The sequence below is a fragment of the Penicillium concentricum genome (genome assembly GCF_028827145.1).
Source record: "Penicillium concentricum strain IBT 3081 chromosome Unknown utg000002l_segment0_segment0, whole genome shotgun sequence".
NCBI classification, from domain to species: Eukaryota; Fungi; Ascomycota; class Eurotiomycetes; order Eurotiales; family Aspergillaceae; genus Penicillium; species Penicillium concentricum.
This window is the reverse complement of record NW_026622755.1, coordinates 3,077,169-3,096,430: the sequence shown is the minus strand read 5'-3', so window position 1 is coordinate 3,096,430 and position 19,262 is coordinate 3,077,169. Positions and strand designations below refer to the sequence as shown.

At 48.5% G+C, this 19,262-nt stretch overlaps 10 protein-coding genes across 10 annotated transcripts; 3 read left to right on the top strand and 7 right to left on the bottom strand.

Moving 5' to 3' along the window:
- Nucleotides 1-171: 171 nt before the first annotated feature.
- N7517_004773 (uncharacterized protein) lies at nt 172-962 on the top strand (the record flags this gene model as incomplete). Its single annotated transcript, XM_056722503.1, has 3 exons — nt 172-318; nt 374-618; nt 674-962. 3 exons carry the CDS (start codon nt 172-174, stop codon nt 960-962), a joined length of 681 nt encoding a protein of 226 aa, XP_056578753.1.
- Nucleotides 963-1,700: 738 nt separating this feature from the next.
- On the bottom strand, nt 1,701-3,083 carry N7517_004772 (amine oxidase, flavin-containing superfamily; the record flags this gene model as incomplete). Its single annotated transcript, XM_056722502.1, has 1 exon — nt 1,701-3,083. One exon carries the CDS (start codon nt 3,081-3,083, stop codon nt 1,701-1,703), a length of 1,383 nt encoding a protein of 460 aa, XP_056578752.1.
- Nucleotides 3,084-3,835: 752 nt separating this feature from the next.
- Nucleotides 3,836-4,695, top strand: N7517_004771 (uncharacterized protein; the record flags this gene model as incomplete). The annotated part of the gene is made up of 3 exons (XM_056722501.1): nt 3,836-4,059; nt 4,127-4,334; nt 4,399-4,695. 3 exons carry the CDS (start codon nt 3,836-3,838, stop codon nt 4,693-4,695), a joined length of 729 nt encoding a protein of 242 aa, XP_056578751.1.
- A 774-nt stretch (nt 4,696-5,469) lies between these two features.
- Nucleotides 5,470-5,836, top strand: N7517_004770 (uncharacterized protein; the record flags this gene model as incomplete). The annotated part of the gene is made up of 2 exons (XM_056722500.1): nt 5,470-5,599; nt 5,670-5,836. 2 exons carry the CDS (start codon nt 5,470-5,472, stop codon nt 5,834-5,836), a joined length of 297 nt encoding a protein of 98 aa, XP_056578750.1.
- Nucleotides 5,837-6,411: 575 nt separating this feature from the next.
- On the bottom strand, nt 6,412-7,461 carry N7517_004769 (putative catechol dioxygenase; the record flags this gene model as incomplete). The annotated part of the gene is made up of 2 exons (XM_056722499.1): nt 6,412-7,111; nt 7,214-7,461. 2 exons carry the CDS (start codon nt 7,459-7,461, stop codon nt 6,412-6,414), a joined length of 948 nt encoding a protein of 315 aa, XP_056578749.1.
- A 530-nt stretch (nt 7,462-7,991) lies between these two features.
- On the bottom strand, nt 7,992-9,467 carry N7517_004768 (uncharacterized protein; the record flags this gene model as incomplete). Its single annotated transcript, XM_056722498.1, has 3 exons — nt 7,992-8,729; nt 8,797-9,153; nt 9,222-9,467. The coding sequence occupies 3 exons, from the start codon at nt 9,465-9,467 to the stop codon at nt 7,992-7,994; spliced, it is 1,341 nt and encodes a 446-aa protein (XP_056578748.1).
- Nucleotides 9,468-10,093: 626 nt separating this feature from the next.
- N7517_004767 (aromatic ring-hydroxylating oxygenase subunit alpha) lies at nt 10,094-11,390 on the bottom strand (the record flags this gene model as incomplete). The annotated part of the gene is made up of 2 exons (XM_056722497.1): nt 10,094-10,508; nt 10,564-11,390. 2 exons carry the CDS (start codon nt 11,388-11,390, stop codon nt 10,094-10,096), a joined length of 1,242 nt encoding a protein of 413 aa, XP_056578747.1.
- Nucleotides 11,391-12,425: 1,035 nt separating this feature from the next.
- Nucleotides 12,426-13,184, bottom strand: N7517_004766 (FMN-binding negative transcriptional regulator; the record flags this gene model as incomplete). Its single annotated transcript, XM_056722496.1, has 1 exon — nt 12,426-13,184. One exon carries the CDS (start codon nt 13,182-13,184, stop codon nt 12,426-12,428), a length of 759 nt encoding a protein of 252 aa, XP_056578746.1.
- Nucleotides 13,185-15,079: 1,895 nt separating this feature from the next.
- N7517_004765 (uncharacterized protein) lies at nt 15,080-16,541 on the bottom strand (the record flags this gene model as incomplete). The annotated part of the gene is made up of 2 exons (XM_056722495.1): nt 15,080-16,308; nt 16,412-16,541. The coding sequence occupies 2 exons, from the start codon at nt 16,539-16,541 to the stop codon at nt 15,080-15,082; spliced, it is 1,359 nt and encodes a 452-aa protein (XP_056578745.1).
- A 707-nt stretch (nt 16,542-17,248) lies between these two features.
- Nucleotides 17,249-18,721, bottom strand: N7517_004764 (putative nucleolin protein Nsr1; the record flags this gene model as incomplete). The annotated part of the gene is made up of 1 exon (XM_056722494.1): nt 17,249-18,721. The coding sequence occupies one exon, from the start codon at nt 18,719-18,721 to the stop codon at nt 17,249-17,251; it is 1,473 nt and encodes a 490-aa protein (XP_056578744.1).
- Between the last annotated feature and the right edge of the window lie 541 nt (nt 18,722-19,262).

Below are 19,262 nucleotides of genomic sequence, written 5' to 3'. Positions count from 1 at the left end.
CTAAGTCGCCCCAGGCAGACTGATTATACAAGGCAACAGTGTTTAGTGTTGCCCCGGCAGAGCCGGGGGCCATCAAACCAGTTGCTTAATAAATGAGAACATTGACTTCCAAATCCCCATAAACCTCACATTTAATCTTATCTTGTACAGCCAAGAAACATCAAAGTGAAAATGTCCGAAAGAATGTGTTCCGCCAAACACCCGCTCTCTCGAACTCGCAAGACTCAGACCTTTCTCTCGGTGATTTCGTGGCCATGCGCTCTCGCTGCTGTCCCTATCACTGGTGGTAGCCCTCAAACATGGATTCAACTCCTAGCGGTATGCCTTCTTCTCCTTTCATGATAAAAAAAACCCCCTATCTAACAATTCAAAGATCTCGATTTCCACTGTCACGCCTGCATTCATGCTCCTCAAATATCGCAAATCCAAGAATCAATGTTATTCATCCTTCGAAATCGCTACTGATTTATTGATGGCCTTGCTGATGGTCGGAGTATACATTTCCGGAACCGTCATTCTTTCTTCTCAAGAGATCAGCGCATGGTTTACTCCCCAGAACTACAAGCTTTCCCGTGGTATTCCACAGATCTACTCCAACCTCTCATGTGTCCTCCTCGCGTAAGTTTGTTCACTGGAATCCAACCTGGTCTCCCCAATATACTAATCGTTCTAGTCTGTTATATTTCCGCTCCTTTGCTAAAGGGGTCTACCATAAACTCATCGAGCCACGTATGCTCAAGGCCCGTCGCGTTAACTACACCATATGCCCAGCCTGTGACCGGTCTATAGATGCTACTATGACCCAGAGTCAGGATACAAATGTGACTGCGGGGCAGGGAAGACCCACTGTCTCGAATGTTACTCCTCTGGATTTGTACACTGATGAGCCCCAGCTGTTGCTACCTGAGAGTTCCTTGAGTGTGTTGGGCATGCAGACTACTGGTGTCATAACCACCAACTGAAACTTTGTGATTCTAAGAACGGAGGTCGGATAAGGATGCAAGGTTCGGCTTGTACGACATTCCAAATGGTGGCAGTTTAAGAGCCTGAGCGTTTGGCCCTGAAATTGAGTAGATTGAGGAGGTTGATCGTGTGGATGTTTTCAAATGGTAGATTTGAGATGGGACAGTGTGATACTTGTTGGTCTTTATCAACACGCGGTATAGTTGGTTCCTTGTCCGGCTAAGCTCAATCTAAGCACAATCTAGGGCTATGAAATTGAATGAAGTATATGACCACGTACATGACCACGAATTGAAAGGGTCTCGATCCAAAATCTATTATAGAGAAGTCTGTTGAACACATGTTAGCACCAGATGTAAAAGCGAAAGAACCAAGAGCCTTTAACACCAATAAACCAACAGCAGTTCTAATGTCTTACATAATCGGCAATATAGGTAACTAACTAGCCCTGGAGGCGATGGGCGCATCACACTTGATGAACCAGATGTATCTCGGGAATATCGATGAAAATTAGCTAATTTCGCACGGTAATTTCTATTTCAGTCTTAGCGTTTTAATAAACGCAAAACTCAGAGAAACGGTGAGAAGCACAATTTCTATCAATATTGTTCAATAATAATACAGGATAAATTGTCCCAAACGGGCTTGGGCAGATAATAATAAGCTTAACATGAAGACTGATGCACTCTCAAGTCATATGTAGAAATACCCCACATCCAGCTGCGAGCGATATCCCATCAAGATGCAACAATCCGGGACAGTAGTGCCTGCGTGAATTTCCAGATAACCCCTCCGTTGTGAGAGATCAATGCAGCGCCGGTGTACCAAGTGTTTCGCTTACCCTGCAGCGCATACAGATCACGGTAGAACCCGTCGCTGATAGCCTGAGCTGACACACTCAGCTTGAAAGGTGTGTGGGATTTGAACTTGATGATTTTGGGGGTTGTAATTGTAAAGTTATGTGCCTTCTGCAACTTCTGAATGGCCCGAATGGTCGCTTTCTCGACTGCTAACCGCGTCATATGTGATGGGCTGCGGTACCAGACGTAGAACACTCCTGGAATACGCGTACTTGTAATCTGGGAAGCTCCAGGCTGCTGAGGAATGTGATACGTTGCGAAATACTTGTTCGCATTGATCCACTGGTACCCTTCGGGCAAGCCAGTGTTAATGAGTACCAGAGTATAGTAGCCCATGTAGCTCCACTGTGAGAAGACCCGATGCTCCTGTGGGCTGAGGTTAAATGGTATCATGTTTTCTAGAGTTGGTGGAATGGTGATCAGAAGCTTGGATGCTTGAACTAGCTTGGATCCAGTGGGCGTCTTGACGACCAGTGAGACGCCTTGTCCATTTTGTGGTCTTGCAGCAACTGTCACGGTCGAGGAGACGAGGACGTTTGATCCTAGCTCAGCAAGAGCCTTAACATATAGCTCGGAGTTATTGTTATCTGCGGTGACAAGACCAGCACCTGTTATCTCACTCAGGTACACTGGGTCGACCATCTTCATCACGTTGACTGTTAATTGCTGCAGTGGATTTGATGTTCCCTGTGAGCTGAAGTAAAGGTTAAAAGCAGCATCGGTAAGGTTATATTTGACGAGAAAGTCCCCCAATGGTAGGAGTAGGTCTGGGGCAACAGGGTGTGGAATTTTCCAGGTGGAGTCCAGCCAAGGATACTGGACGAGCTGAACGGCCCATCCGGTAAGGTTCCGACTAGGATTAACAGACACAGGTTTTCCTGTGTTAAAATCCGCCAGCGAGGTGGCGATATTAGATCGGGTGTGGTTGACAAGGGAGATGTTGAAGTGCGCGAAGTAGTCACGCGTGATCGAGCTATTCAGGAACGTCTGAACGCCGTAGTCCATAGTGATACCGGTAGCTTTATCAGTGTAGGTGTTTGTGTGGCCACCTAGATGTTTTTCTCTTTCCACAATAACTACGCTTTGGCCCAGCTTGCGTAGATTGATGGCGGCATATGTTCCCGAGCAGCCTCCTCCAACAACGACAATATCGGAGACTATGACATCTGGCTTGGCATAACTTTTAGGATCGAACAAGTTGCCCAAGACCGTTAGGGCCAGCCAGGATGCGATCGCGAAAGAAAGTGTTTGCGAATACATTATTTGAAAGACAGCTTGTTATATGTGATTGAAGTTGTTTTATATCAGTCAGAGGCCCTATTTGGGTGCTCAGAAATGCAAACAAAAAGGTTTCCGACCATCCAGTGGTGACTTTGCAGGATTTCGCTAATATGTTAGTGTCACTCACGCTTCCCGATGGGGTATATTTCACCATCGTGTCCAAAATCATTCACAGTCTAAATGAAACAAGCTCCTGTAAGTCAAAAAGCAATAGTCTGACACGTGTTTGCTTTATCACTCCCTTCTGCCCTGTATTCATATCCGTTGTTTGTGTGGGATTCGGCCCACATTTATCATTTGCTAGCTCGATTTTCTTTTTACCAGGTATTCCTCTATCTTATTAGCCTATTACATCTGAGGATTTTCTGCGTAGCCTGTAAGAAATAGCGTAGCCTCCATCGGGATTCTTAGAAGATCCGAACAACCTCGGGAAGTGGAGCCGGCAAATAGTTCGGGTTCCCGGCCTGCAGGACCCATATATAAAAGCCCTGGAGATTGTTAAGAGTTGAATAGCCCTGGAACATTGAGGTTAGGTAATTGCCAATATGAGGGTGATATCAATACAGGTATGGAAGGAGCTAAATCATACATCTGGGAAGGTATCTTATCGGGTTTAAACCATTCCCGTCCCTGAATCCCGATACTTATCCCACCTGCCAACCTTTCAAGTCACTCTTCTTCCCCCACAAACAGATACTCGTTCTTCCTCGGAACCAGACCTTGGAGCAAACATGAAGCTCATTGTAGCTGGTGCAACCGGACTCCTGGGCACCGAGATCGTGAGACAAAGCTTGCAAATGCGCGACATCACTCGGGTGGTTGCTTTGGCTCGCAGGCCCCTGCAGCTCGACGAAGGTATCGACACATCAAAGCTGAGGAGCGTTGACATTCACGACTATGGTGAATACCCTGATATTGTGAAGGCCGAGCTTGCTGGAGCCGAAGCTTGTATTTGGTATGCCTCAAACAGCACCCTCTTTGTCTTCTCAAGACTGACTATGACATTTCGATGGTGCCTGTAGGACTGTTGCTGTCACACCATTCCGCACTGGTGGCTTTGACTTTGCTGAAGTTAAGCGTGTCTGCCAGGACTGCACGAAACTTGGGTTTGAGGCGATGTACAAGGCTGGACCGGCGCGTCCCTTTCGTTTCATGTACCTGAGTGCGCAGGGAACACCTCGAGACCCAACAGAGAGGCCAATAATCATGGCCGACTACCAGGTCATGCGGGTAACCAATGAGAAGCCCATGATCCTTTCTGAATCTTACGCTAATATGTCTTTTCTTAAAATAGTGCAATACAGAACTCATGGTCCTTAAATTTCCTGCTGAGAAAGAGGACGTCGAGGTCTGCATTGCTCAGCCTGGTGCGATTGCAAACTCCACCACTTGGTCGCGAGCTTTAGTGGCGAACCTTTTCCGTATCCTAAACCTTTTCGGACGGCCCCTTGCGAACGTACAACGGAGTGAGCTTGCAGCAGCAGTGCTGAACCAGGTCATGGATGGGTTTGAGAAGGAAACTCTCTTGAACTCCGATCTCGTTCGAATTGGACGAAGAGAGCTGAAGTTTCGCAGTATGCCCCAAGTTTGATAAATCATTCTTGGGAAATGGCATGAGATTATGCCGTGGCTTCATGCTTCTTATCTTGATTACCCAAGGCCTTATGAATTTTGTTACAGCTGGGTATGGCTAAAACCCCCCATTTGTTGTATAATCCAATTCACACACACGGCATATAGCCACTGCGGCTGGTTTGACACATGATGCGCCTGATCAAAATGAGGCGGTTGTGGCAACTCAAGTGACAGCTCCTTTTTTTTAAGGCGAGCCTTGTTCTTGTTCTTAAAGAAAATGACAGATGTTGAGTACCAGGGCCTTCAATCGAAGCCAATCGTTCCGCGATCCATCTGCTTCTCGTACACAGACATACCTAAAGCGTACCCACACAGGTAGACGTATCTGATAAATACACTTGTCACGGGTGGCCAATCCTGATCCAATGGCATTTGAGGCAAATTTCCAGATGGAATTTCCCAAACTTAGGTGATCTTTACAGTACTACTCTTTGTTTCGTCGCAAGGTTTCGAACATCGACTACAGACAGTCCGTCTGATCTCCCTTGGACCTAATATCACAACCATATTATAATATCAATCTAAACCAACCAATAAATTTGTAGAAAACACCCCCTAATGAGAGGCGAGTTCATGTTGGCGACCTCCAAAATGTCATTAATAGTCATAATGACGATATAATCCTCCCAGCATAAAGCTATAGCCACATCTCCAAACACCAGCAAATTCCCAACACCTCCATCATTGTACATTGCTCAATCCACGTCTATTGTTCGACAACTCCATCAAAATGATCAATCGCTCGCATGCCAATATCCATAAGCACGAGCATCATCACGAGCATGAACATGAGCAGAATGACGCTCCAGAGATGAAAGATCCTCTCCAGCCCGGTTCCTCGGACATCGACGAAAGAATGAGTACGCAGCTTTCCCTGACCCATCCCACGCATAATTTCTACTTCTTTCAGACCTGCTAACAACCCCCCAGCCCGAGATTATAAGGAGGCCATTGACAAAACAAACATCCTTAACAACGAAGATCGTCTTCGCCACGCAAAGCCCGAGTCTTCCACGGGCTACCAAGAACCATCCGAGGAAGAGATTGATATTTCTTGGCGGCCTGATCCATCGGGTCATCCGCGGAGGACTTTCTAGGTGGTTTTACAGGAGTACACTTGCTTCTTCTGTGTGGGGACTAGAGAATGAACGATATATTTTTCATTTGCTTTACCTACTAGTTTCGTGTCATGGAGCATAGATGGTTGGATATTCGGGGGTCTCCATAAGCCTAGACTGTTGTTAGAGTGGAAACTACACTCGTTATAAGACCCTTGATCTTAGTAAGAAGGATGTAGTGTCGCTGCCTCCATGGCTTCACTGGGGGTGTGGTTAGCGGCCAGGTCGACGTTGAATTCTACTGGTCGAAATGTGCCCCGGATTCCGGGGCCAAGGTCTTCATGCAGGCGGGTACATGCATGCAAATTAAGAAATCGCCCGCATTGCGGGGGATCTACACGATCTAGTCGCACAGGGCTGACCAGGATGCGAAGCTAGAAAGCTTAAGCCGGCAGCACGGACCTTCTACGCGACGTTAATGTGGGGAAGTGCAGCGTAAAGGACAAAGAAATCGTGTAAAGGAGAGTTTATCTCGTGAAAATTCAAATAAAATGCTAAATGTACATGAGTCATGTTGAACGCCGTCCCAATTTGTGTAATCGTTATCCAGCCGCTCAAAGCTTTCCCTGGGCCTCCTTGGTCTCTTTGCTGTGGCGCTCGAAAGAGGACACGGGGGGAGCAGAGTTGGGGTTGGGGTGGTGTTTCTTGAGAGCCATCTTGACATTGTACTCCAAGTCGAGGGAGGCCTTGGGGTCGTCGGTCTTGGGCTTAAAGTCTACAACGAGATCATCCTTGACAGCGAAGACGGAGTCGATGGTGAGGTGGGGGTCGTCGCTGGGGTAGATCTGGTTGATGACGGTGGCGTATTCGGGGTGGGTGATCATGAGGTGGATGTGGGCGGGACGCATGGGGGAGCGGTCCATGAGTCTGAGGAGAACACCGGCGGGACCGTCGGTGGGCAGAGAGTAGGGAGTAGGGTGGTAGCAATACCAGTTGAATTCTCCGTTCTCGTTTGTTCGGAACTTGCCGCGGAGGTTGTTATCAGACTGGGTGGGGTCCTGGAAATCGTATTGGCCGTTGGCCGAGGCTTGCCAGATGTCGAGGACGGCGCCGACGATCGGCTTGCCGGTCTCCATGTCCTTAACGGCACCGTGCATGAAGGTGACACGGCCATTGGGCTTGGGGTCCTGGATAGTGCTGTCGCCGAGAGCGCGGAAGGGGGCATTGGGAGACCAGAAGGGGCCGAGAATAACGTTGGAGGTGGGGGTGATGCCGTCTTCGGTGATGATCTTGTTGGCGATCTCATCGACGAGACTGATGGAAATCGATTAGCTTTGGTTTCCTCCCAATATTTATTTTTATTTTTATTTTCGAAAATAAAAATTAAATAAAAACCAAGGCAGATGAGAGACTTACGACTCGAGACCGATCACGTCGCAGACGCGGTGGCCTTCGTTGCGGATAGGAGTGCTGATCTGGCCGACAGAGTTGATGAACTCAACACCGAGCATCCACTCGGCGGGGGTGAGCTCAACCTCACGAGCGAAGTCGTGGATGTGCTTGATCAGAGAACTCAAGACCACGCGAGTACGATCGGGGACGTTGGTGCCCATGCCATTGATGACAGAGGCAGTGAAAGTAGGGTCAAACTGGCGTTGAGACATTTTGTAAAATGAGTTGAGATAGTGGTAAGAAAGTCAAGAAACTGCGACCTTTAAGGGTCTATATATGGTGGGCGACGGCATATCGTTCGGCTGGTCATGAATGTGGGGAAGTTGCAACCGTGCCAAAGGTGTAAAAATCCCGTTGCTACCTGCCGAATGGTTTGATTATTTGAATCAAAAATGGTTCGATTCTGGCATCGGTCAGCCCTTCAACAGCCGAATGAGAATCCCCCATTATACCAGCGCGGGGTGGCCGGGGTAGCTCTTATCCGCGGGTAAAGCCCCGGGATGAGCCCCTTTGCACATACCCGCTTTCACCGCCTTCTGATTGGTTCGGCTTCTGTCTTTCCTGAACTTCCGGATCACGTGCTTTATAGATTCAGAGTCTCCATTATACAGAACTCAAATATGTACGTCGACTTCGCTAGAAATCATTTTGGAAAAGAAACCAGCTAGTTCCCCATACCTCCATAAAGTAATCCAGAATAGTTGCTTGTTTCTCTTTCATCCAGCTCGTTGGCTTCCATTCACTAGTGAACTTCTACCAAATCAGCAACCTCGTAACGTCCCATATCAAACTCTCCACAGTCTACCTGCTGCTTGATCTTCCGATATAATGCCTTCAAAGCCTCGCGATCTTCGTCATCGCGATGTGGCCAATCCTCCTGCTCAGGTCCCCACCGTGATGAAATAAATTGAGAAGGCCCTATACCTCCATCAAACTCCATATAGCGTTCCTGCATCAATACCGGTACAAGGTCCAGCTCTTTCTCAAATGGCAGCCCCCATCCATCATCCGAGTCCCATCCTGGGTTGTGACCAATTGCAAAACGACGGAGGTGTGGAAGGCCTGTCTCAAATGAGGCAAAATAGTCATTCCACCGGCGTGGATAATCGTAGTGCCAGGAATCGCACCATTGCTCACTAGTTCGAAATTCCATTCTGGATTTCGGTAGCGGACATTTGGCAAGCTGGGATTCGTCATCAAGTATTCTTGCTCGGAATAAAATCGGACAATCGTCAAGGTAAAGTTCTTGAAGTGTTAACGAGTGCGATAGAATCCAATCGAGTTGTCGCTCTTCGAAAAAGGAGAAGTTTCCCAGAGTGAGCGACTGCAAATTTGGGCAGTGGATTCCTTCGAGACTGAGTTTGGGGTAGAATCCCCAGTAAAAGTTGGAGTATAGAGATAACTTCCGAAGTGATCCCATCGTGGGTTTCAGCCAGGCTGACGGCAGTATACGTGTGTAGAATTCGTACACTTCGTCTTTCTGTCAGATGTTTCCCCAAATTAGCACGAACAATTATACGTAAGCTTGAACAGGAGCAAGTACGAACCTCGATTTCATTTTCAGGACACGCAGATTCGAGCTCATGCATAACATTCAGTCTTAGCGAACTCAGCTTGCTCAGTACTTGCTGGAAATCTTTGCTCAATGGTGTTATGTTCTGCTGATTCTGGATCCCTAGTTCTTTCAAGGGTTGCTTTAAAGACACCAGCGCTGTACCCAGCCATTTTATGATGGTTTCCCGGTGTTCAACTGACTGGGGGGCATCGAAATAATCATCTTCGAACGAGCAGTTTTGGTCGAAGCGCAGCACGACGCTTTCAAGATTCGGAAATTTCGGAAGCATAGGTAGGATCTCCTTCCATTTGAGAGGTAGCTCAAGTGTGTCGTGATCTCCGCCGGAGTCCTGATGTACGTATTAGCCAACCCTTGAATGTACTATATTGTTCCATCTCAGTTTGATATCTCACTTACAGTGTCGGCCTCGACAGTATTGAAGCGGATCTTGCGCACATGTTCTTTTAACTGCGGATGGGCTACGATTGACTCAAAAGCCTCGCAGCTTTTATCATCGGTGTATAGTGAGAGCGTGGAAAATAGATTCTTGGTTGCGAATGCGGATAATATGTGGTTTGTCAGTCTCAGGGCCTTGAGGGTTTCCGTATCCGAGAGAGATGTGATGATCACAAGTAGCTCTCGGGGGAAATTGAATGATGCCATGTTCTTGGTTGTAAGAAATTTAATTCTCTATCAGAAATGGCAGTGTCAAACCTTATAAAAGTTCAATTTCCGACATACTAGACCCAATATGATTTTGTTAGCGCTGTTTTCTAGGCATCCTTAGGCATCCTTAGGCAGAAGGGGGGTTAGCCTGTTGGAAAATCCCAATGTCTCAACAATTTATGATATAGCCGAGTTTCGCCCCCTTTCTTTCTTCTGCTCCTCTTTACTGGGCTCCAGACAGGATCTGAACATGTATGCATGTTGTTTGCTTTGATATTCTGGGAGGTTGGCGATTTTCTGAGAGTTGGCGATTAGCCGCATCCTCATTGGCCAACTCTCCTGTAAGGTTTCCAGGATTTGGTGCCTGATATATCCGGCCTCAATATAAATTTCTGACTGCCCTCCTTAATAACCTTGGAGGTGTACATGTCGTAGCTCAAATACTATCACCTCTTACACCTGGAGATCTACTGCATGGATATGTCTATTTCTGCTACGGTTGCCTCTTCATCCTCGAGTCTACCACGTCACTTTAGGAAGCTCAAATGATAAGGCTAAATTCCAAAGATTATAAACTAATCACAAAGAAACCGATGCAACAGAAGCACTGCCTCTCAAGACAATCACCAAGCTAAAAGCTCTTTCTGGGATCCACACGCGAGAGAAGCGCAGATCTGCTCATCTTTCTCACTGACTTCTGTGTTGCATGACACCTTCGGTTTCGCCGGCCAGATCTCCCGCCCTTCGGCTCTCTCACGCTCAAAATGCTCCGTGATGACATCTCGGACTGTGCTCTGGAAGAACAGTGGCGCCTTCTCGTACTTAGGGTGAAGCTCACCACTCGTAAAGACATTTCGGTCAAGGTTCTTTTGTGCGTTGTTGCAGAGGACTTTGTCCTCTCCCATGACGCGCGCATACATATCGCTGATAAGCTTGAAGTCAGTCTCGGAGGAGTTGCGGTTTCGGTAGACTTCGTAGGCCATCTTTGAGCTCTTGGGGCTTGAGGGGAGGAATTTCTGGATCATGATAAAATGTGGCCTATATATGTAAGCGGGTGCTCTATTTGTGAAAGTATAGGTTGAGAAATACTTACGAGACAACCATGGCAGACATAGGGAAGTAGTAGGTGCTGGCAGTGTAAAGGCCCTTCTCGATTTGCTCTGGCGTTGACTCGCAATGATGCTGGATGTGTCCGTCTTTGAGATCGCTGTCGAAAGATTCAAGATTGAGGAATTCAGGAATATCAGCATGTGTTGTAGGACAGTGGTAGCATTCATTGAAGTTATCAGCCAGAATCTTCCAGTTATAGTCGCCTTCGAGCGCATAAGAGTGGTCAAGATCGTAGTCGTCAAAGTTGTAGGCTTTGTATCGTTCTTGCTTGTCGACGTCCCGGAAATGGTCCTCCCATGATACTTCTGGGACTTCCTTCGCATCCAAATTGACCCAAATGAAGCCATTAACGTCGACCTTGAGGTGGATTTTGAAAAGACCATTCTGCTCCTTATCAAAGTTACTCAACTCCTGGTATTTCGTAGCTTTAGCAAGTTTGCCATTCAGCCCGTAAGACCAGCCGTGGTATCGACAAGCCAGGATTTGGGAATTTCCGGAATTCTCTTTCTCAACTACAGGGTACGCACGGTGTCTGCACACGTTGTGGAATGCGTTGATGTTGCCCTGTCGATCACGGGTGATGATAAAGTCAAAACCTGCAATCTCGTAACGGAGCCAGTCGCCGGTATTCTTCACCCGCATGCTGTGGGTGATGAAGAGCCATCTCTTCGAAAATATGGCTCGGCGCTCCAACTCGTACATCTCTGGTGAGGTGTACCATGATGCAGGCAAGGCACGAACGGGAGAAGCCTTGGCTTCTTCCTTGGGGGTAGGGGCGTGGAAGCCGAAATAGTTCAACATTGAAGCCATGGCGAAGTAATAAGAAGTTCAATGGAAGATGTCTTATGGCCTTTGTTGCCTTACTAGTCATCATAATAGCCCCTTTATATGTCCTATAATAATTTGATACCGGACTGCTAGCCACGTCTATACTCCGATCATATGGACGGCTAAATTCTAATTTGGTAGGGCAACCCATTATGAGGCGGGTTGATCTTCCAAGAACAGACATCGAACCCGCCAACCCGCCAACCCGCCACCATAGTACTACAAATTGTAATACACGCCGGGGTTCAAACGCCATGATGGGTTATTTGGCGAAACATTCTCAGACCCAATATGTATACTCGGGTAGATATACTGTAGTCCACGCTACAGCGCGTTGTTTGGAGCTGGGCACGCATACTTCGAACGCCGATCGGGTCCTACAGCCAATAGCAGTTTGCATAAATAAGTTGCATGAGCCCTAAGTCTCAAGCTATACGGAATAATGCCGGTTATTGCATCACGAGGACTCGGGTTCCTCGAATTGTGGAGATAAGTGACTCCCACGATCATGACTCCCACGATCAGAAAACAAATACCTTTGACCAATGTGCTATGTACGCATCGTCCTGACTTCCTTACCATGTCTAATTTGTAACAAAACAAAAGATGAGAACTCTCAAAATTGCTTGTGGCTGAAAAGACACGTCACAGGACTTCAAATGTATGTATCACCTATAGGGGGTTTATCAAACATTGACTATTATTGCAAACGAGAGAAGATTAATACAGAACATATATCAAGTCAACAACCAATAAAAACGACAAAGGTTTTCTCTCGTGTCACATGTGGACAAAAGGGCAGAACTAGGCAATTGGTTCCCAATAGGTTGATCAGGTAGTATACACCTTATACCATACCCTAACTAGAGTCTAGAGGAGCCTTGATTATACTCATTTCTGGGGTTATCCCTCTGTGTATCTACTATCGCACTGTCACGACCTTACTGGTAATTTCGAGTTCCACGGAAGTAAATTTGAGTAATGTCATGTTGAATCTTCATTCTAGCATCAAGAGTCTCACTTCTTTGCATCACGCAATTCACCTCGCTCTTTCACCAGATTCGAAATTGCAGTACCGGTATCACCACCTAGCTTCGCAAATCCCTGGATCACACCCTCGCGGTCCCCGGGCCGCATTTCTTGACTCATCTTGAACTTGCCCTGAAGCTTGGTGATCCGAATCTGAACCCCAACAATGTTTTTCTTCAGGAGATCAGTATACGACGTAGGTGCATCGGACACCAGCCACGGCTCCGGTTTCTCGCCACCAGTGTACCCCATAATTGACTTCTCCGTATGCTGTGAAAGATCATGCAGTTGCTTCGCGAGGAACGCGCCGGTCTCGGGCGTTTTGGCATCATAGTATAGCGACATCTTGCCATAGGCTTGGACGGCGGAGTAATTCCATGTGGGCACAACCTTCCCTGTATCTGGCTTTGTTTCAACGTAGAATTTCGGGGTCACGTAATGGTCGTGCTTGCCATTGAAGAGCACTAGGACATCGTCGTCTAGTTCGAGAACGTTCGGCGGCTTGTCATCCACGGCCTCCATCATTGTCTTGACTTGCGGGTTCTGCTTGGCGATGTGGGCGCGGAGGTAGGGATCCGTCTTGCCAGATTCCTCTGGGAAATCCACAACAAATGGGGCGTGGGTGCATTGTAGGAAGTCTTGCTGGGAGGAGTTCATGCCGGTGATCAAAACCCCGAGTGGGTTTTGCCGGATGAAATGAAGCAAGACCTCTGTGTCTTTCTCCTCATGGGCACTTTGGAAGAACATGTTGAATAGTAACCGAAAGGTAGGTGTCAGAGAAGGATGGAGGTGAAAGATAAAGAGGTGCGAGGGCAATTGTGTAGGAACACAATAATGACCCAAACCAAGCCCCCCAAATCTCACATTATCGTATTGATTTGTTATCAGTGGCCAAGGATTCGTGCGCTAAAAGGCATGTCCAACCGGCATCTGCAGAGACCCGGCGGGGCGGGAAGGCGCAGGTACTTTGTCATTTCCCCACCGGATTATCAAAATCCCGATAAAAGCTACGAGAGTTCATAGGTATGAAACCCCGATATAATATTGCATCTATCATTAAAGATACCTGAGCATCATGATTATTGCACTCCAAAAAAAACATTGTCGGGATTGAAGCAGTCTAACCTATTTTGGCTAGTGTCGTCCACGTGCACCAGATTGAGTATAGCGCAATCTATTGGGACAATGAAGGGCTCCTATTAGCCACCTTTGGTATAGACCCACTCTACTATATCTAAAATAGAGAACGCGAATCCGCACTTTAATTTGCTTCATTCATTAGCTGAAGTTGGAGAGAAGCTTTCTACCGATAAAATCCAAGCCATCTTACTTAATTGGATCTACGAGACTGATTTATATGGCTATGTTTGACCTAAGTATTTCAATCTCTTTCCCTGGCAGCCTGGCTGCCGAGATATTGTGAACTGATTGCATCAGAGAACATAGGGAAAGGCGCTTAAGAGTAGAACTTGTATTGCGGGCATGATTCAAAGATAAAAGATAGCGTATTTGCCCAACGAAGGCTTCAAATTGGGGTTCCAAACATGACGGCAAAGGAATCCGCGCTCATTTGCCCCTGAAATGCCCTGCTGCCCTTCGTGGTCGTTAACTTTCCGAATGACTGTTCGACATGGGCTTGTGGTACGCCAACTATGCCCTTCATTGCTTTGGAATTATCATCTGTCAACATATCACCAAATCTCTGACCAGTCCGCTTTGCTTCGGTTGCCGCGCGAGTATTTCGGCACACTTCTTGCAGCGTTTTGGCCAACTTTATTCTTCGGTCACTCTCTGTTCTATCTTTCTGCCGTAAAGGTAGAATCGATGTGGCATTCATGAATGGTTGCAGGGAGTTGATATTCATACGATTTGACCCAACAGAGACTGATCACGAAGAGGGAATTATATGAATCCATGCAGAGCCTGTCCCTTCCAAAGTTATTTGAGATCTACAGAATGCACGTTCTGTCATGTATACGAACAATAAAATGCCCCAAAGATCATCAATTTTAGCTCACTAGCGCGGTGGATACCGCGGGAGCTTCCAAGACTGGTGCAAAGTCAATTCTAGACGCGCCATGGATCTCTGTTAGCTAAATTGAGCAAAACCCAGGTGCAGGGCTGTCTGGTACGGTTACATAACGTTCAAGGCTACCACCCGTGGGTGTGGGCAGGTAGCACTGCTGAGGGAGTTGCCGCTGACTTTTGATACAGCTTGAGATACTACCAGCAGATGTGGATATCAACTGAGCCCAATTTTGTAAGGGAATCATTCATTCAATATATAAGATAGGGCGATAAAAAGAGGGTATAGATTGAAAATCGCAAAGAAAGCAACATAGAAGCCCCAAGAGGAACTAGAACCAAGACTCCATCGCTTCAAACCAGAAATCACCTGCGTAAAACCTAAAGATGCGCCGATTTTTGATTGTCAGAAGGCCGCGAGACCCCCGGCACATAACAACCGAATCTCAATGACTATCAGCCAATGAGATGAGAGTAGAATATCAATCAAACAGAGAAATGCGAGGACTCCGACATGCGGGTCAACGTTCAGAAAAGACACGAACGCAGCTCGAGCGGTCCATCCTCCTTTGTTGACATCATAATTCGTTCACATCATCTTCGCCATTCATAGAACATTACATTGATGCAAGGCTAGCAGATCCTGCGGCCGCAGATCCCCAGCGCAGTTTTCGAAGTCCCCCGCGGACCGCTTCCTGACCACATCCTGTTGATGGCCGAGGGCCAGGAACACCATCTCCCATCATTCCGACTTCAACCCGCCCGACCTCACGGCCGATCATATACCCGGCAGAGAAGCTGATTGCGGAGAAGAGAACGACGACCCCAGCGCTGATGACCCATGTCATGATCGTGGGGCTGACAGTCGTTGTGGGATCCGTCATGCTCAGGCGACGACTCTTCTTCGAAGCAGCACCGCGATCTTTAGGGGAACTTGAACGGCGCTTTGCTTTGGCGACAGATGGGTCAGATGACACTGACGGTGCTCTTAGGTTCCTCTGCGGTGCTATCGACGGACTTGTTTCTGGATACTGCGGCGATGATGTAGTCTCTTCATCGCTGCTCTCCTCTCCCATAGCAACTGATGCGCCTACTAGTCGGAATGAAGCGGGGTGTGCGCCTCCAGAGGGAGCAGCTGGGGTAGGTGATGGTCTATTGTCATTCTTCGGAAGGCCTCTAGCGGCAGCCGCACATGAAAGAAGTGTTGATAGGCTAGCACGAAGGGCGGCATCGTGGTCGGTATGATGAGAAGGGGAGATCATATTGTAAGGGCTGTGTTGATATTGAGTTCTGCGCGATGATCGTGGACTAGGATAAGAATCTCTTCGAGGGGCTGCGCGGTGAGTAGACGAGACACTAGGTTGAGTACGCCGTGCAGGCCATCCAGGTTCTGATGTTGCTGGTGGATGTGTGAATATGTTTGGTTGGGGTACGAAAGGTGATGGGCTGATTCCCATCCCTAAGGCAGTAGAAGTATCATCTTCATCATCGCTAGAGGCAGCATCTGAACCTGAAGAGAGCTGTGCAGAGCGCGCAGACAATGCAGACGGGAGCGCTGGGCGGGTTATATCTTCATTTGAGCTGCTGAGAACGCGATCAGACTCGCTTTCACTCTCGTCATATTCCTCTTGGCTGCTACTGGCTTGACTGGCATCCCGCGACGCATAGTCCACCTGCGCTGTAGTGATAGCAGCAAGGTGCTGTAAGCGACGTCGCCTATTGCGGCGCTGATACGCCCCCGCTTCTCCAACTTCGACCTGCAAGCCGGTGGTGATTATATCTTCATTCGTGGCAGCAGAGGAGAAGGAGGAAGAGGACGGTTGCGAGGATACGTCGATCCAAGAATCTATGTAGTATCGTAGTGAGTACATTATGGAAATGTGAAAGCAATTTTGTATATGAAAGTTCACAGGGGAGGTACCAGTCGGATTATAAAAAGGACTACATACCCTCTGATCTCATGGGCGCCGCACCAGATGACTGGGGCTGACCGTTATCTCGCGGCTGATGGCCATCCGTCATCCGACTTGCGGCTCTGGGCTCACGCACCTGACCTAGCAGATAGTGATTTGGTTGCATAGCCAGAGAGTTGAAGGAATATGAGAAGGAGTAGAAGAGAAATATAAAAGAGAGGGGATCAGGCCACTCTGGAAGTACAAGAGAGCGGTCAACGTGGGGTTATCTTATCAAATGTGGAGTCGATCACTGATGCCCAAAGCAAGGGTTTTATACTCCTTTCTGCTCAGAATTAGAAGGAAACAAAATAGTTAGATTAATCTTCAAAAATAGAAAAGAAAGGACAGTGATAGAAGAAAGATGAAAGCTCCCAGGTGGAAAGATTCGAAATGATGAGGTGATCAGCAGACCGAACAGGTGATTTGCAGCCCGTGACAAGGCCGAGGGCGAAAGACGATGCGAGGGGATCGTCAGTGGTAAGTAATGCGGGGATTTTGTCCTGGAATGTTGAGATTCGAGAAGCTCACAAAGAGACCATCTTTCATCAACAAGTTGACCAAAGAAGCAGAAGTCAACCAATGTACTTGGGCAAACAAAGAAGTCTGTGGGGAAGGCGGCATCGGGAGGCAATATACTCCGATGGTGTTGATGTTTACACAAGAAACGAAAAGATTCATCATAATGAAAATTGAAATGATGTATCAAATTGAAGATACCTGAGCTAAGATCATATTACACATAATTAAACACGAACTTTTTTCCTCTCAAAGCAAACCTGAGACCCATGGACACCGATATGTTGCGGAAATCAAATGCAGAAAATATCAAGTTCAGAAGGTAACCTTAGTACCCTTGTACTCGGGGATGGAACCCTTGCCCTTGTTGAGGCCACCACGGCCGCCACGGTCGCCGAAGCCACCACGACCACCACCACGGCCGCCACGGTCACCGAAGCCACCACGGCCACCACCGCGACCACCACCGCCGCGTCCACCGAAACCACCACCGCCACCGCGGCCACCACCACGACCACCGAAGCCACCGCGGTCACCACCGGCAGGGCGGGGAGTAGAGAAGTCAAGACGGATAGAGCGGCCCTCGAGCTCGTGGCCGTTGAGGGCAGCGTGGGCAGCCTTGGCCTCATCAATGGAAGAGAACTGAACGTAACCGAAGCCCTTGGGGCGGCCGGTCTCCTGCTCAGTGGGGAGACGGATTCCGAGAACGGAACCCTGTGCACCGAAGACCTCGTGGAGAGCATCCTCAGTGGCGCTGAAGGGAAGGTTGCCAACGAAGAGGGTGTCGCTCTCGGGGCTGGTGGAGTCACCGTAGGAGCGAGCACGATCCTGGGAACGGTCGGCAGGGGGGTTGGCCTGACGGGGAGCGGCGTAGTCGAGGTTGATGGTGCGACCATCAAGATCGGTACCCTTCTTGGCATCCATGGCCTTGACGGCATCGGCGGCGTTGGTGTACTCAACGTAGCCGAATCCACGGGAGCGGCCAGTCTCACGGTCGGTGACAATGCGGACACCGTTGAGCTCACCGAACTCGGAGAACTCACGCTGGAGCCACTCCTCATCGACGTTCCAGGACAGGTTACCGATGAAGAGGTTGGCAACAGCACCCTCGGGGAGATCATCGGTCTTGGACTTCTTAGCAGCGGCGGCAGGCTCCTCATCGGCCTTGCGCTTCTTGGAGACAGGGGTCTCCTCGGAGTCAGAGTCAGAGCTGTCAGAGTCGGAACCAGACTCGGAGTCGGAGGAAGCCTTCTTGGCCTCGGACTCGGACTCAGAGTCAGAGTCAGAGTCAGAGTCGGAAGACTCGGCCTTCTTCTCGTCCTTCTTGGCGGGCTTCTCCTCCTCGGACTCGGAAGAGTCAGAGTCGGAAGAGTCGGAAGACTCAGCCTTAGCAGCAACCTTCTTCTCGGCCTTCTTGGGAGCGGGCTTCTCATCCTCGGACTCGGAAGAGTCAGAGTCGGAAGAGTCGGAAGACTCAGCCTTGGCAGCAACCTTCTTCTCAGCCTTCTTGGGGGCGGGCTTCTCATCCTCGGACTCAGACTCGGAGCTGGAGGAAGCATCCTTCATATCCTCATCGGACTCGGACTCAGACTCGGAGGAGCTGGGGGTAGGCTCCTTCTTCTTGGACTTCTTGGAAGCCTTCTCCTTGGCGGCGACCTTGGTGGCAACGGCCTTGCTCTTGGCGGCGGGGGACTGGGAAGCCTTGGTGACACCGGCATCCTTGACCTTGTTCAAGGCCTTGCTGGCCTTGACGGCCTTATCGGCACCCTTGGTAGATGTCTTGGACATTGTGAACTAGAGGCGAGAAAAACATGTTAGCGATTGCTCTTTTGTAGAATTGAGGGAACTCATAGGGAGGGCTTGGGAGGCTGGCTTGTAGCTTGGGTAGGGTGGCACATACTGTAGTGACAAGTGAAATTCTTGTAGTATGTGCGGCAAAGCCCACGATCCCTCAAAGCACCCGTGTGATGGATGTGTAAAATGGAACAACAGCCCTCAGAAGAACTGCCAGAAGTGAACTAAATCACAGCTGGACGTTAACCCACTACCCACGGACGGACAAGTTTTCAAGCCCACAAGCAACAGACAGCCAATACTGTCTAGAATATGTAACCCACGAGGAAGATGTCCCACAGAGCCCACAGAATAGATGTATTTCAAGCCCACAGCCCTCAAGAGATATAAAAGAGCCCACAGAGTATCCGAACGAACTTACGAGATAAACCCACGCGACTGCGTTAGTTAGTGTGTATAGAGATCTCTTGAGTATTCAAGAGATGAGACAAGTAAAGCAACCTGAAACAGACTGCTTTTTGAAAGGGGATGAGAG